The sequence below is a fragment of the Labrus mixtus genome, chromosome 11 (assembly GCF_963584025.1).
Source record: "Labrus mixtus chromosome 11, fLabMix1.1, whole genome shotgun sequence".
NCBI classification, from domain to species: Eukaryota; Metazoa; Chordata; class Actinopteri; order Labriformes; family Labridae; genus Labrus; species Labrus mixtus.
Genome location: NC_083622.1, coordinates 9,822,978 through 9,841,232, shown reverse-complemented (window position 1 = coordinate 9,841,232; position 18,255 = coordinate 9,822,978). Strand labels below are relative to the sequence as shown.

The 18,255-nt window shown below is 43.9% G+C and overlaps 1 protein-coding gene across 1 annotated transcript in view; it reads right to left on the bottom strand.

Annotated features, from left to right (window-relative positions):
- Positions 1-16,149, bottom strand: part of LOC132983539 (raftlin-like) — a 114,633-nt gene extending 98,484 nt beyond the window's left edge. The window contains exon 1 of the mRNA XM_061049882.1: positions 15,493-16,149. Within this exon, the coding sequence (XP_060905865.1) occupies positions 15,493-15,805 (313 nt within the window). The 5' untranslated portion in view covers positions 15,806-16,149. The remainder of the gene's footprint in view (positions 1-15,492) is intronic.
- Positions 16,150-18,255: the final 2,106 nt, after the last annotated feature.

Genomic DNA, 18,255 nt, shown 5'->3' with positions numbered 1-18,255 from the left:
GTCGAAATGTCTGCACTGAGAGTTGTGTTTGCCTCTTCAATTACTCCACCAGAGCCGTGAGGGGAGAGAGCCCGACATGTCACTTCAGATACTCCGCTAGCAGAAATCTGTCCAAACTACCTGGCTGTGAGAGGTTCAGTGTCAGCGTGGAGTGAAGGCGAGGCGTGGGTGTGAGCAGGAGTGTCACAGCTAGCTCTGGGACATCACGATTAACTGCTGGATGTGATGTGATCTAGATTCAAGGAAACATCTGGGAAGTTGAACATGTAACATTTCACTTGTCTCCGATGTCTGAGTCAGACTTTTACTACAAGTACCCCGGGAACTTTCTGCTGAGGACAGGCTCCTGTTGAGCATAAGGGAAATGCTTCTAGATACATTTTTTTTTTTTAAAACAAGAAAAACTAAAACAATTTTACATCCATTTCAGATTTAGAGATTCAAATTTGACTATTTTTTTTTGTGTTTTGTGCAAAATCAGTACAACATGTTTGATGGCGGGCCATTTCATTTTGGTGTGTGTGTCTCTTTAAATGCAATGAGCCCCCCCCTGAGTTTTCCCGGTAGACATCACTCCTTCACTAGTGAGAATAAAAATGGCGGACCTGCGCAAAAGTTTTGCTCTAGGCTGGGGGTGGAGTCCATGGGTGGAGATACCAGGGGAGGGGAGGGGATTCTTTTTGCCAGAATCCCACTGTGACATCACAAGGAGAGCAAATTTGAAACGGAGCATTTTTCTCTGTGTTTTAAGACTTATGCAGACCACAAACAAAGGACTGGATGAGTTTATTTCACATTTTGTGGGTCGGCAGACACTCAGGTTCAAAAACACTGTACAAGTGGATTTTCATAATATGTTCCCTTTAAGAAATGAAGGCAATAAAGCTATTAAAGACTTTTTTTGAATGGGTGTGTGTGTGACTTCGGGGGCTTCTGCAGCCAGCTTCGAGTGGTCACTCAATGAACTGCAGGTTTTTGCACTTATGCATTGGCTTTGTTTTTCAACACTTGAGGTTAACGCACAGTAAATGTTCCAGACTATTGCCTGCTGCAATCACACATCATCTTTACACACCTTTGTGCAGATGGGGTAGGATGAACAGATTTAGCTGTTTGCATTCACACATGCACCCCACTTTAAAAATGAGGGGGAATTTTCGAGGGGTACATTGCATATATGAACAGGGCGTCTAATGGACTGCCTCTTGACCAATCGTATAGCTTGGTTGGAAGTAACTAAATTATTAAAGTCTCAACAATCAAACAGCATTAGATGGTGTACTCGAGGACAGGGAGCAAACCCTTTATCAATCAATGTTTTAACTTCATTTAAAATGTGTGACCCGTTTCACTGAAAATCAGATCAAAGTGCTTCACTGTTACCTTCAGTGTAACACAAAACATGTTTCTCCTTTAAAGACTCCTCTAACAAACCCTGAGACACTCTGTTCCATGAGTCAGCCTAAAAATAACAACAAAGTGTGAAATGGTTTCAGGCTTGCAAATTGCTCTTGACTGCGAAACTGAACGGGGGCTCTGGTGACCTGTTTGTTGCAGATCTTAGCAGTTTAAAGTTGGTATGTGGGTCTGTTGTGCATGAAGTCCCTGAACAGAATCCCAACACAGGATGCTTTAGTCTTCAACTCCATGCATTCAAGCTCCATTAGATAGTTTGACTCAGGGCCGGCTCTAGCCATTTCGACGCCCAGGGGAGATTATGATTCTGTGCCCCACCCCCAACACACACACACACACACACACACACACATAGACACTTATAACCACCACCACCAAACGTATAAGATTCATATCTCTGGGATCATGAATGTCTGTAAACATTTCAGAGCAATCCATCCAACATTTTTTGAGATTTAAGTCTGGATCAAAGAAGCCAAACCAACGCTAACGTGTAGCGTAGCCTAGAAAGAAACTTAACTCAGCCCTACCTGATAACAAAACAATACAATATCTAATTCTTTCATGCAGATGTAGATACATATATAAGAGTTTCACTGGGCTGCACTGGAGGGCCTTGGGGAACCAGAGAGAGAGCGTATGCTAATAGGAACACAGAGCTAATCCATCACCCGGTCTCTTCAGAAGTAATTAACTCAGATTATAGACGGCCCCCGCACCAGAACCCACACCTTAATCTCCCTGCAGATGGGGACCCTGCTGAGCAACAGGTGGCCTCTCTTCATACAAACCTGCAGCCCACCATTGTCATCTGAATCATGGGAAACAATGACAAACTCAAAGAGCCAGACGGCTGAGTGAAACATGTGTAATTATGACGGAGTGAGTGTACGGGTGTGATATCTGTTTCATAATTAAACACCTACTGTTCCTCTGTGACACCTGTCTTTGTGTTTGGTCTAGGAGAATAATAAAAGACTGAAAAAGACATGCACAAAATCACTGCACACAAAAGGCTGACTCACAGAAAGCTCAGGCCTACATGCACTTTGTACAGAGGTGGACAAGAAATAAAAAAAATCAGCACCAGCAAATGAGAGACCCTGGTGAAGGAAGCAAGGCCTACTTCCATATTTACTTATTTCTATTCATCCTTTTTCAGGGAGAAGTTTGACAAGTTTAGTCAAATTCTAGAGAGGGGTTCATCACTTGTGCTCATTCCAAATTTCTGCAATGCTAAGAAACACATTCTTAAAAGAGTGAAAAAACTCTGGCAGGTTATTTTTTATGTCACAGCACATCAGAGACTCATACAAACGCACCAGCGTAAGCAAGATGCACTGTGCTTTGAAATGAATCTAATGGAAACCTTCTTTTCATTCTTGGCTTTATTATACACTCAGAGAAACTTCTCAAAGGTCGAGAAAATCCGGGTGGAGTGGTGTTCGGGTACGACGTACAAGTCAAACATCACAGGACCTCTTCCAAGGAAACCACGGTTTGCTTCCTGTTAAACTCCAAAACTAAAAATTGTTGAGACACACCGATGCATTGCTTGATAATCATTATCAGCCCGGTTGAGAGACTTTGGCCCACTGGCAAATAATGTGGCATACACAGATGTCAGTAGCCGATGTTAAGCTGTTGTGCTGCATCAATTTAATCCTGGTGAGCTGAACTACCTAACTGCTGATTCAGAGATGAGGGATTTTACTGGGCAGAAGAAGTCACCTGTTGGACAGACTCTGACCAAACTGGCTGTGCAAACAGATCGGCAAAAAAGACTAAAAACTATGTAGTATACATGCCAGAACAGTAGTTGCAATGTGGCTTTCTAATGAAACAACAAGCGTATGCATACATAGTCTACCTTCTATAGAGTGGTGAGGTTTAAACACACAAAAATGGCTAATACACAAACTTTTGTGTGGACGGACAATGAAGTGGGGTCAATACTCCAAGTGACCCTAAACTACAGAGCCAGTCAATTTCAAGAAAACACCAAGTGGGAGTGAGCAGCACAAAACGGAACTTTGCCATTGTTGTTGTAGTCTGCATACTTGGGCATGGCTATTGACTGGAATCACAATGTGCTTGTGTGTAAAGCCTCAGTTTTCCAAGGAACAACGTTTACATGATGAAGGAAAATGTGCTGTCTTCCAAAGTTGTGAGCCAAAAAATTTTCGGCACCGAAAATGAAATGCTGTTGTCATCTAAAGGAAGAACCAAAAGTCACTGTTGTCGGCTGAAATCGTTGTCGTGTAAACGTGGCCGAAGATGTGCATTTGTATGACATGCGACAGAGATACCCTGTGCGTCTGAATGAAATATGTAAGAGGTGATTGCTGGTTGGAGGTAATGTCGATTTTTGGGAAGGTGAGGCGATAAGGAAAGCAGATTTCTTTTTAAACATATACTTTTTCCTTTTTAGAATGCATGTGTTTGAAAGAAAGGCGGCACTTAAAGTCCCCAGCAGGTGAAAGCTTCTGCACCGTGTGTTTATATATCATCATGCAGCATAAACTGCCTATCAAGCTGCCATCGCCCGTCGTCACAGAAGAATGGAGAATTATACGTCCTTGTTGCAGCTGGGGACATTGAACCGTGATTGCTTTTCCATCGTCTCTCCTCCGTGACCGCAAATTCATCACACCAACAAATCGCTCTCTGCATCCCACACGGGCGCGAGTGCAATCAAACTGTAAAGTGCACGCAAATTGACCCCAATCAGCATCTTACTTTTCGAATGCCAACCCCTTGATGTGATGGGTTGAAAACACAAGCAGGTTTGAAGCCTCTCTATTTCTGTTTGACAATGGCCCCGGGAAAATTGTTAGTCAATGCTTGCAGGAACGAAATCACATTATAGGTCTGCGGGGCCATTGTAGACGCAGCGAGAGGAAGCATGACTCACAGAGCTCTGGAAGATGCTGCTTTCATCGGCACAGTTTGAGTTAGCTCCACAAACGTTTCTCCATGTATTTCTCCCCCCATTTGTCAAATACACTTTAAGAAAACAGCGGCATTTTTCAGTCTTATTGATGCCTTGAGTTTGGTCGATCTTCTTGAGAGCTGATTCTTAACTAAAAAGCAGTCGAGCAGTGGGAGGCAGCGCAGCAGAAAAGAGCCACACTGCTTCTGCCAATCCATACTAACGAGAGAGAAAACTTCAAACACGCTTTTGAAAAATGCCCGGCTTCCAACTCCTTAACACGTCCAGAGTGGTGGGAGGGTCTCACATGACTTCAGAGGGTCTGGAAGTCTCAGCTGGAGCTGGTAAATGGGAGTGGGAATATATTTGGCATAAGAAGAAACCACAAGTGTTTGCAAAAGGCCTGTTTGGATATCTGTAAATCTCTGCTTCATGCTCTGTCATCTTCGCAAAAAGAAAAAGAAAAAAGCAGGACTCCGAGAAAAAACAGAGTGAGATGTAGGGATGGAGATCGTTCATTTTTATTGATATTGATACCATTATCGAGACTCCTGACGGACTACGGCGTGCACAAAGTGTGTGGAAATGGGGGTTAAGGGTTATGGTTGGGGAGTTAGGGTTATATCTCTCGTGTAAAGTTTTCCAAGCCTCTGATAAAAAGAAAATTCAGTTCCTGCAGGACGAAGCATGCAAAGCCAAACACCCACATAAAGGTGTTGTTGAAGCTCCAGTGAATGCACCGAAACTCATTAGAGCCAAGTTTGCTTTTGCTGACTGAAGCCTTTCATTACTTGTTTAGAAATGCTACTGATAAATGAAAACACCTGTTCTGACAAAATGACTAATAGCAGCTATGGTAGAAAAGAGAAAAGCAAACTGATCATCCCCCCCTGTAAAAGATTTGAATGCTGAGTATCAGGTAGTGACATGTTGCCCAAAATGAATTCAGGACATTTGTAAACAAATAATCCAACACCCTCCTTACCTGTGTGTTGAGTGATTTGAAAAGGACACACAGTTTCACAGAAGGTGTCATTTATAACTTTGCACAGAGGACGGGCGGCAGAGAATTTCATTACCAAGCTGACAAATAATCATAGTTATTCACCGTGTTCCCAGCATTCTGTTTTGCTCCACCAAAGAACAGAAATGTTGAGAGTGTGCGTTTTGTTATTTCATTGTGTGAATATGGAAGAACTCATAACTCAGATTTGATGATTGTTTGTTTTCACCTCGGCAGAGAGGTCACATGGTTCCTGTATCATTTCACCACCCGTGTGGGAATGTTGCTGAGTCGGGTTGTAATTCCCAAGTTTTCTTTTCTTTACGTTATTTATAGTAGTGTTATAGATACATTATAAACTCAAGCTGACAAACCCATTTTAAACCCAACGCAAAAAGTAGAAAGAAGTATCAGTAACACTATTAAAGGAAGAATGTGCGACATGTTACACATAAATACAGCAGAAATCAAGTGTAAATGTCTCTCTGAGCCATGACTGTCTACGATCAGCGAGAAGCTCGAGTCCCGCTGGCTTTGTTGTTGTCAGAGCCGTGTTTACATAAACGGGACGACCTTGTGTATAAAAGCTGTTTTTGTCAAGGACTAGAGAGAAGAAGAAGAAGATAAGCACTGATTATTTGAATGTGTTTTAAGCGTTTTTAAGTCTCGGTCATTCCGTGTAAATTAACATGTAATGTGAAGCTAAGAGCTAACTAAAGAGCGCTAACATTAGCATGCTAACACATCCATGCAGAGCACAGGCAACTGGACAATTGTGTCCGCTGCTTTGCGAACACAAGTAGAGGACGGTTGGAGGCTTCAGAATTAGCGGAGGTGTGGCCAAACAGAAGTTTTTTTTGGTTTCATGCTGGTGCTCAAGGGCGACATCTACTGGATCAAAAAGTCGCACATTCTCCCTTTAAAATAACAGTAATTAAGCAATATAAATACATACAGTGGATTTCCACACGCTCATGTATGTGCACGCACACACACACACACACACACACACACACACACAATTCAACGTTCACACCTACCAACAAAGAATCACACTGAAGTATAGGTTTCAAAACTTAAACTCACTTCATTTTAAAAATTATTTTTTACACTGGGGCAAAGTCCTCATTTGTACTCTGTAATTAAGTTCATTTTGTCCACTAACGGACATTTAAGCTCAAAAACTTTTTCCTTGCACCCCACTTGGCAGGAAGTGAGGTCGAGGCTGAGGTCACTTCCTGTACATTCTGCTTGTGCGACCTCACATTCTTCTTGGGAGAGCGTCTAACAATAGCTCTGTCCACGTGAACGTTCCACCATTCATCTCCACGCACGTAAATACATTTGTTCCTCTCCGGGAGGCGCTCTCAGGGCCGGGCAGAAGGCCGGCGGAGGTGTTTGGTTAAATTTAGATTGTTTGCTTCTCTTCTGTGTGGACCCCTGATTGCATTTCAACACAATCAATACTGGCATATTGGATCTTAGTGAGATGGCAATAAGAGCCAATAAAGCTTTGTGGGGGCGCTCGAGCGGATTGTCTGTCAGGAGAACAGCAGAGGAGAGGTTAGAGGAGGCAATAAGCAGGCAGGCTGGAGAAAACAGCTGTGTACAAACGCACACCGAAACACAACACAAACACGCACAGAGCCTCAAACAGAGCTTCTGAGACTAAAAAAAAACATGTCCGCAAACTACATGTGTGCGCACACAGACTCTTATCTCGGTTTCTGTCTTTCTCCCCTCATTTCCTCTCTCTTCAAGACACTCACTTACTCATCTAATGACGCACGGTGGTTCCCCACCCACATGCAGAAACTTTCATATCTCAAAAAACAAAACCCAGAGAGCCTCAGGATGTGTTTTCTTACTCAAGCAGCAGCACAAGGTTGTTTTAGAAAGTGCAGTCACGACAAAATCTCAGACATCCTGGAGGGATTTTAGATATAAATCAACATACCCCTGAAGATTTACTTAACTTTAAATATCTTTGAATCCATCTCGGTGTTACGCTTTTGCTTCCTCTTTTGTTCTTGACCCTCTGACTTTTTTTCCTACCCAATCGAGAAATCCTGTCGCACACTTGTCCTGCAGGCCGGAACATTCAAAATCTAATCACTGAGTGGAATATAACTCAGAGGGAGGGAAATTGCATTGGCTGCGACAACATACAAAATGCTCAGCATAGTTAGCTGAAATAACAAAGCCTTCAGACACAGGAAATAGTCTGCACAAAATATGAAGCATTACAATAAGTAAAGCTAATCTTAACCACAGTGCAGAGCGAGAGACAGTGAAGGTGGGGGTGGAAGGGGGGAGAAAGGGGAAGGAACCGAGCAGTTTCCTGTTGCTGAAAACTTTGTCAGCAGTTGCAGCCGTTTGAAGCTCATCGAGTGGAACCTGCTGAGCCCCGGCTCTGTCACCCGCCTAAAACGCTGCTCTGACATCTTTGTCTCAGCAAACGATGGCGTGGCATTTTGCTGCCTGACTGGGCTCCAAACAATGCAAGAAGCATACACTTAGTATGCAGCTAAGTACGGATGCAGCCAGAAACAAGAAGCAGCGACACAGGGCTGAATTTGTACTGTCAGCATGGACAGCTAATGCATATTAATCAGAGGTGGCTGAATTATTCACATTCTTTACTCATGTATAGGTACAAATAGTTTTAAACGAGTGTTGTTTAAAGGAAGAGTCAGACGCTTTTTCCTAAAAAATGACATGTAGACCTATACAAAGGTAATGTTGTTCAATCGTCATTTATGGGCCTCCATACATGTGTGGTGGTCCCTGAGTCTGCAGAGACCCTGCATGTCCTCTGACTGGATTTGTTTTGGTTGACACAGGACGTGTGCTGGTGTGTTTACCCCAGGGAATGACAGCACACAGGTGAGTTTAGGAGTGGATACAATTCAGCGATTGGACACGATTCCAAGTGATGAATAGGACGGATGTGGACATCGCCCCAAAGAAGAGAAACTACATTCATAGTGAGATAAGGTGATTAAGCTCGTACCAAAACAATGGTAAACCTTCAGTAGGCTTTTTACCTGCGGATGCCGAGTAGGCCTGCTTCCTGTTGGACAGGCAGACACTGAACACCGGCGGTGGCTTGCAGTGTAGGTAGAAGCAGTGACCATAAACACATCACGTCCTGCAGTTAGTGTGAGCTACTGGGGACGATGAGTACCCAGTTTGATTGTTGTGTTTACCAGCAAAATGAAAAATGCGGGAGACATGAAGCACCAGACTACTCTACTTTACTACAGGAACATAATTATTTGTGATTTGGTGCTTCTCTATACGCTGGATTTTCACATTTCAAAAATATTCCTTCATTCAGCAGTAATCACATTCATCAGTAAGGATCAGGTTGGGGATCGGGTCTGTTCCAAAAGAGGCCTGGAACATTAGTTCAGCATATTCCGATGTATAATCATCACCTGACTGCCTGCATCTAATTTACAATCATGTTTTGGTTTGAGCGGCGCACACACACCCTGGGCAGCAGGACTATAATGGAAATATAATGTAAAAAGCAGATGACCGTGAATTCAGTCTTCAATGTCATTCTCCCCTTCAATAACTGCGATTCAATTCCACCTCTCGAGCTCAGAAGCCAGGGGATAAATCCAAGCTCCCCCTCCCACCTCAACCCCCGGCGCCATCCGAGGACTAATCTCCCCTCGGAAAGCCACTCCGGCGTGCGGCGTTCCTTCTGACCTCTCCCGCGGCTCCGTCGCGTACTCGAGTGGAGCGGGGACGGGGGGTGGGGGTGGGGAGGCTGCTCCTGCGTGTCACTCACCTGCCGCCATTGATAAAGCTCATCTTAACAAGGGACCCTGGGCTTCAGGGGATTTTGCATATAAATGACATGTCTGGATCCTGAGATGATATCAAACCCTATGCGTGCGTTTGTCTGCTCAGCGGCTTTGATGTCAAGGGCGACATCTTCATAATTCCAATATTTCCGACCTTCCTGTTGCGGAGATTCGACGTGTTGAGTACGATTTTCATTTCTCCTGACATTTTTTTAACATTTCAAAATCACATTTCGGGGCGCCGAACACACGCCTAACGCCACACATCCCCCCCCGGGCTCTGATGTGCTTGTGTTTTTGTTAAAATGGCTTCTTTCCACATCGTCTCACACCACTATACGAGGCGTTTTCCCAGCTCCCCGTAGGGTCATGATCTCAATATCAAACACACTCTCCGTTTTGTTTTCCAGTGGCTCTACAGAGGTGATTGAATGGTAGCAGAGTGACCATGAGGCTGCTCCAGAAAGCTACATCAACAACAACAACAACTGCCGGTCCTGCGCTGATATCTAGCACAGATGGTTTTTATTACCTACGATTTACTCTTTCTTTCATCAAGGCTTCTGCAGAGAAAGGCATTATTTTTTTGTACATTCGGTGGCTGGTTAGAGGCCTGTGGGGCGGTTGTGGTGGCAGTTCCAGAGAGCTATGATCAAACACTGTGGTGAGAAATTATTACAAACATTATTCACAGCGCTGCAGTCACATAGAAGTGAGCTCAACAACATGAGGGCATATTTCCTAAGAAGAGCGAGAAGACGGGGAAGCAAAAAGGCAGCCTCAATTTAAAAATGCTGATGCAGAACATGCTTCTGCTGCTACTGGCTTTCTTATTTAAAAAAAAAAAAAAGGACTTTCTGTTATCTTACAAAATTACACACTGACACAGAAAATTGTGCCTGAATTGGACAAATTAGCAAAAAAGAAACAATTTCCTTCCCTTTACGCAAAACAGAAACCACTCTGAATGCATAATGTTCTCTGGCACGGCTAAAAGCTTCACAGGATCAAATAAACATGGATCTATTTTTGAGTTACAAAACACTATAAAGTAAGTAAAGCCCCTCGTGTGCAACAGGGGAGGAGCTAGACGGAGATCAGTCTACCTCAGGAGGGAGGCCTGTGCAGAAGGGTCATGCAGGGTCGTCACAGGGGTTACAGGAAGTCAAACACAGAAATCCTTCCTATTACTGCAAAAACCCTCCAGAACTATTTATGTTAGATTTCTTGTCAGATTATCTGTATGCTGGCATCAAAGGCGGCAGTGTTACTGTAAAATTACAACAAGTGACATCCTGTGTAATCCAGTCATACAATATCCAATCTGAGCGTAACGCATATAGACTGTGTATACAAATGGATCTCCTCCCGTTTAACAAGATGAAGCCAGAATATCCCCGCGACAGGAGCGGACATTTTGAGAATTTACAACCGAAGTCTGCGCAGTAAGGAGTCGGCTGAAAGAGCCACTCCTACTAACGGAAACAGCCATTTAATTTACAGGTAAAATGTCAAAAGCCCGTCAGGTGGGCTTAGCCAACATCGGAACAGATTCTTGAAACTGTAGATTTGAAGCAGACATTCACAGTTAAGAAATTTCAATTACTCCTGTGTTGTTATGTTTTCTGTCACAGGTTTTCGGCTGTACTCTGCTAATCCGGTGCACACAGAATCCACATTCCTCAACATAGATGTCAATCATGCAATTTTATTCCGTTTTATAGCATAAAATAACAAATTAAAAGGAAAATTATCAGGACTATTAGACCCAATTACAGTGGTTTCAGGCACTTACAGTAGATTCAGGGGCGTTTCCAGAGGGTTGGCCAGAGGTGTCATGGGCCCCCCTTGAAATCTTATTGGCCACCCCTAAAATCCTTAACTCTGATTGGCAATTGCCTTGCCAGAGGTGGGAAATTATGTTCAAATCCACATTTCAGGCTGTGTTGCAACAGGTAGCTGAGAGTTTTCAGGGTGCAGATGTTTGTTTACAATTTTTAGAAGGTATTAAATTGCGACTTTTGACGTACACCTTTTGAAGGATTAAGATGTATACGTTGTATTATCTTGTGTTACTTAAAAGTCAGTGTGATCAGTGCAGACAGAAATTATAAATAATTGCTTTTCATTCATGTGTGTGCGCACAAACTTCAGGCCACCCTGCACGAGTCAGTGCCCCAGTTGGGCCACCCCGGTCTAAAAGGTCTAGACACGCCCTTGCTTAGATTGCAAAAATAGAGAAAAATCAACCTTTATGCTGATGATGGTCTAATTTGCATTTGAAGCTCATTAAGAGACCTTATTATAAATATCACTCTGTTTCAGCTGGATGTTCCTCACATGAGCTTGAAGCAGAAAGTCCATTGTCATGTATGAAACAATCATTTCATGTGTAAACCCTACAGCTCTAGTGACTATTCTCATATTCATAATCTGTGCCTCCTCTTAAATATTTCCTGTAGAGAAAAGCCAGAGACATGAGTCATTACCTTCACTTACATACCTGAAACAAAGTCTTTACAGCAATGAGTAACAGGCTAACCTTTTTACCCTAAAAATCTGCTGATGCAGCAAAATAACTTCAGCTTCTGGAGCGCCAAACAAGACTCTGATTTATCAAACATATTGTTCTCCTTAGGCAAACACACACACACATTATCTCCCCCCCTCTCTCTCTCTCTCACACACACACACACACACACACACACACACACACACACACACACACACACACACACAGACACACAGACACATTTTTAAGACAACAGAGAGAAACAGACAGAGGCGTGGTGACAGTGACAGAGAGACAGAGAAAGAGGAAACTGATTACAGTAAGTACCAACCCCCACCATGACGGAGAAGACTTCAAGATAATGATGTGGCCATGAGCCAGACATGCAGTTTGACAAATAAAAGGGAGGCACCGGTTCCTCCTCCCTCCTCCCGTCTTTGCCCCGCCTTCATGTCAGGTCCCATACGAGGGAGGTTGTAAATGCCCGCGTGGGTCCCGGACGCCCACGTTCCCCCCCGGCTCCTTCATCCATCCAGTCCAGTCATCCTGACAAACTAATGGAGACTAATCAACTGTCAGAGCAAACACGCCGCGCACTACATCTTTCTGCTTCCCGTACCACCAACCCCCCTCCCTCTCCTCTTGTCCTCCTCCACTGCTGATACCAACCCCCCCACGAACCACCACCATCAATTCAGCTATAACTGTCATGAGCAGAAATAACCGAGTGATGGCTATATATAGCACCACGACTCTCCCCTGGCACACACACACAAATACAAAGAGTCTTTCCTGCACACATTCATTTCCCCTTTGCTCACCTCAACTTTAACGGCCCCCGATAAATACGTTCAACCTTAATCCAATCCTCATTTGACACCTGTCCTCAGATTTACCTCCACCTTAAACCCCTGTGCTGTCTACTAAGCTGCTGCTCAGGAAGTCATTCTGTTTTTGGAACTTAGTTTACAAGAAGTCTAATGAGCAAGAGATCATGTGTAGTCAGCGGGTTGTTATCTCTGCAGGACCCCGGTGCCAAGTAGAAGGGTCTTTCTATAACTCTCAATGGGTTCCTGCCGCTATAAATTGTTATTTGTTGGATTTATCTGATGATGTTCACTTACAACTCTTGTCCAGAATGGTGTTTGATCAACTTAGCCACGACTTCAACAACGTGAACCCCTTCATAAAGGAAGTTATCAGGTTATATTAGTGTTGTAGTCAAGACCAAACTAGCCGAGACCAAGACATACCGGGGACCCGAGTGATCCAAGACCGAGACATTTAGGGATTGTGACCGAGTCAAGACCAAGACCAAGACCAAGGCAGGGCGAGACCGAGACTGTAGATATCACTGAAAAATCATCATCTTGTGAGACGCAGTGGGCGTGTCACTCTTAGACTGAAACACCGGGAAGGTTGGGGCCATAACCAGGGGATAAAAGTCACATTTTTGAATGAATTAAAGTGAGATGTTCTTTAATAAAGGGCGTTTTCCTTCTGATCACAGTAATAACATGGAAAAATATCAGTGGTGGTCTCAACCAGTGTCCGCCCAGTCCGCAATATACCCTGATATTATAAAAACACAAGTCTCTAGACTCCATCGAAAGTTGCCAGATTCTGACTTCATCTAATCCATAACATCTAAACAATCTATACTTTCATTACTTTTAAATCAACACAGACACACATTAAAACTCCTCCACATATAGGCTGGAAGTGAATCAGTTAAAGAGATGGCATCCCTCCACAAACACAAGACAACACACACACACACACATTCTCCTGAGTCTCACTTTAGGTCTCCACAACTCCGGAAGCAACACCCACCTCCAATCTCATAAACACCTCAAACTGAGGACAGGAGGGAGGGGAGGGGAGGGGGCTCCACTGGCCTTGTTTGTCTGTGTGTGTGTGTGTGTGTGTGTGCATGTGTGTGTTGTCTTGTGTGTGTGTGTGTGTGTGGAGGGAAGCTATCGCTCTAACTGATTCATTTCCATATTTCCATCCACAGCACAAGGAGCCTCAGATGAAGTCCGGCTGTGAGCAACACCTTCATAGTTTGCTTGCTGACGTGTTTGCCCGAGCCAGAATCAGGCCGGTGTCTCACCCACTGAATACTGAAACTGAAACATGTTTCTGTGAGGATCAAAACCTGCGACCTTGTACAAAAGAAAATCTCTTTATTGTTTCCACGTCTTGCAGAGTTGGACTCGCTGCCATACATAATTGATCGCTGCCAGCAGGCTGTTTGGTGTTGATTCGGTTGGAAAATTCTATATCATTAGCACAACGCGGAGGCATGACTGACTAATTTTGTGAAAAGAAATTACAACAGTGGCTGCTAGACAGGGAGCAGGCGCTAATTAACACTTGATCATTACCACAAAATCCTGACGAAAATTACAGCAAGTGTGATGTTCTTCCATATACAATGATAGATCTGCTCTGCATCTGAATGCTCTGTGGTTTTCCACTGGGAATACGTAGGGTATAATGGCATTTTTAGAGAGAGGAGTAGGCAGATTAATCACACTACGGGAGGCATTAGTCAGTAAGAGATTCTGCTCAGGACAAAGCTGCAGATCGCAGTGCATAGCAGCCGTTTGCTAAATGTGTGAGGCATATTGCCGTCTCTTCGTGCAGAGGTATGAGGCAGCATAATGCCAAAAGCCCTGAGCTATTCATATGATTTAAACTGTGCATGTGGAAGGACCAATAATTCAGACATTTTTACGACTCTGTAGAGAAAAATTACCATAACATATCTGGAAAAAGAGGCTGTAGGGACCGCTGATCAATAGCACATATCTAGAATTCTGCATTATACTGTTCAAGTTGGTGCCTTTGACTCTGTTTGGAAGAAAAACTCCCTCAGAAATCAAAGGGATTTGAGGCTTCATCTAAACATACTTAAGTATAATCCGCCTTGGACTCCCACATTTGCTTTTTTTTTTTTAACATTTGATTAATAAACAAGAGCGGTGCAGAAAGCAGACGTCTTTTTGATACACATGAAACAACCTGACAGGAAGGCAACAGGTTGAATCTGATCTAACTTAAATAATGTTTTTTTTTTGTTTTATAACATAAAGCAGTCTCCGGTTTAAAAAACAGCAACCTTAAAATAGTAGTTTCAAAGTCAATCTAATAAGGTAATGACTTTCAACAGGTAGAATAGTGTCTCTCCCCTGTCCACAGAGCACCCAGTCGCCTGTTATAAGCACTATGCAACTTAGGCAGCGGGGTCGAGGTCATCTTCTTGGTTTCATCGTTGTCTCATGTTTTAGCAGCTTTACCGGTTGCAGCAAAACATCTTACCCAGGTTATGTCTCAGGTTTGCATATTAATAAATAAAGACATAAATCAATCTTAGCCAAAAAGTTGCCCTTTCCTTGTTAATCTTCAAGTTAGATGTATAACTCTATAAGAGAAAAGCCTGAAAAACCTCGCTCAACTAATGTAATCATTTACACTCTCCATGTTAGCCACATCCTGTAGACATCCTAGCAACAGTTGAATACATCTACAAATCCTCCACATGCAAACTGTTGACTAACAACCAGCTGTAAGCGCTAGCAGAGTCATAGATGCGAAAAATCTGGAAATATTACCGAAGCTTGACATGGTTCTTTGCCCTCTGCTTGTCAACAAATGCACGTTGTCTATGAGGTGGACATGTTTACAGCACTTTGTGTGTTTGGACAGTGCAGCAGCACTCAGAGATCTTTGGTCGACGCCAAAGCACATCAAACCAAACTCCTACATAAAGTTGCTTTAAGCAGATTTGAAAAAGTTCACATCTTACCGTCTTTGCCGATGAGGAAGTCCAGGTAGCGGTAGGTGTAGGCCACGCCCACTTTGGTCTCCACCTGTGGTCTCTTCAGGGTGGAGTAAATCTTCCCCGGACTGCTCTCCTCCGACATTGGCTTCATCTTGCGCAGGCCGCAGCCCATGGCTCCACAGTGTGTGTGGGTGTGTGTGTGGGGGTGTGTGTGTGGGTGTGTGTGTGTCTCTGTGCACGGACCCTGCAAAGAAGACAAAACACACTGAGACATGTGTTTCATTGTCACTTTCTTGTCTCTGTGTGAGTGTAAATGAGTGGGTGATTCAGTGCACATGGGTGAGCGTCAATGTGTGGTGTTAAAAAATTGGATGCAACCTGTTGTGACAGAGGACTCAATCTAAAATCCATTCAAAAAAAGCTACAATGCAACAATGTGTGTGAAATGAAATCCTTCACTTTATATTTACTGGTAGTATGAATTAAGTTATATAGACATGCATGTGTGTTTCTGTCTAAGCCCTTTAACTAAAATGTGTCCCTGCAGATGATTTTTAATCCATTTTATACAATTTCAGATTCACTGCCATTATTCTACAAATGTTTCAATTCATATTCATAAATTCAGAAAACCAAATGTGCAGACCCTTAAATTTGACTGGTTTGTCCTACTCCAATCTATTTAAAGTAGCAGTACTGTTAAATAGCTGCAGTACATTTTATCATGCACGCACTAACCAGTAGGCTGCGGGCGCCCCTTAATGTACTTATTACATCACGGCTCATGAGCACAAACAGATAATGACTAAACAAAGTATAGCGCATGGCATGGTCCTTTCTCTCAAACAACAGAAGGTGTCAGTCACATGAAGTCATGCTTCTGAGCTCACTCTGACAATCCTTTACTCTCTGTTAGTTTCAGTTAATGTTGTTACACTTATTTCACATCCAGACATCAGAGGACCACAATGGATGCAATTTGGAAGACCAACATTTACTTTCCCAGAAAACCAGTCTGTGACATATTGTACACACACACACACACACACACACACACACACACACACACACACACACACACACACACACACACACACACACACACACACACACACACACACACACACACACACACACACACACACACACACACACACACACACACACACACACACACATTCAGACATGTACACACACATATGAAAACAAACGTTCATGCACTCAAATATCCATGATCCCTCTGGGAATTCAGACGGAAAACCAATAAAGAAGAACATGCCGGATAAGCCTCCGTAAATAAATAAATAAACGCGACTAAATGAGCTTGATTCTTCACGGGTTCCCTCTTCCTCGTTCCCAGGGAGACCAAATTAACGGAGACAACCGTGGAGGGAAGAGGAGGCCCTGAAGAGACGCCTCGCCCCAAATGGTTTGTGACAGCATCACTGCTTCTCTCCAGCGGCTGTGTCGGGGAGCAGGTGACATCCTATTGTGTGCCGCTGATTAAACTCATGGATGGATGGATGGATGGGTAGATGGCGGCAGTGCCCTCCCCCCCCCCCCCCCCACTCCTCCCACCTTTGCTGATGAGGAACCCTCTCTATTATGCTCCATACTAATTACAGAACAGCGCGGGGGCCTTGGCCAGAGACAAGGAATCCGAGCCGGCCGCCGCTCCAGAGACGACAGGACAGGAAGTGAGGAGGGGCGGTGGTGGTTGGAGGGGGGGGGGGGGTGGGGGACGTCTGGATGTAGGAAGGAGTGGGAGGCGAGATAGGAAACGAGCAGACGGGGGCTGCGTTAATGAGGTGAACGGCAAGAATGGAAAAGGTGAGAATCAATCAAGGCAGTAAGAGGAAACGGGGGTTGGCCAGGTTGGAGATTGTTCATCGGCGCGGGGGTGGAGGTGGGGTGGGTTATGGGTAATTCCTGGCAAGTAGAGTCTAGAGAAAACAGTCCACAATTATAGCGTGTTGAATAAAATAACAGGTGATCACCACACTGGTGTCAAAGGAGGGAGAGAGAAAGAGTGATGAGGGAGAAGATTCATTGCTCAGAAGAGTCAGTGTTTCTGGTGTTTACATCAAAGTCTTTGTTTGGTTTTATGAATCTCAACATGCATCACAATCGTATCTCTGCAGGCCGGAGAACAGCTCCCTGAAATAGACCGCCAGCTGACCGACTCATGATTAATACCAGAACACACTGAGGGGCGAATTCACAAAAAAAAAAAAAAAATGGAGTGCAGAAGCTGAAAGCACCATGAGCTGAGCATCACTTGCCGCCACTATCTGCCGTGTCTCAACGTCCGAATCTCAAAAGGATATTGTGCACATAGTGTTCCAATAAAAACATGCACCTGAAGTGTTTTCCACTGAGTTTAATTTGCTCTAATTTTGAGTTTGTCGAGAGGAGAACCTAAACCTCGTACAAACAGAGCTCACTTCGATCCTCGTTTAAATGAAGAGCTGAGAGAAGGAGGGGGAAGCCTGGCAAAATAGATCTGCACATATTTTTTAAGTCTTTTTGGTTGGGGCTTTTTTTCCTCAATTTGATAGGAAAGCCGAATTTACACAGAAAATGCTGGGAGAGAAAGTGGGGGACGACTTGCACCAAATAGCGTCAGCACGGGGTCGAGCCTGTGACCTGTTCATGGGGCATCTCCTCTCCACACTGAGCTCAACCAGCAACACAGATCTTCACATATTCACTCAAATTCAACATTCTCTGAACCAAACTAGTTTTCTGAACCAGGGGAGTTCGTCCTTCCGAGTTCTCGGCCAAAGT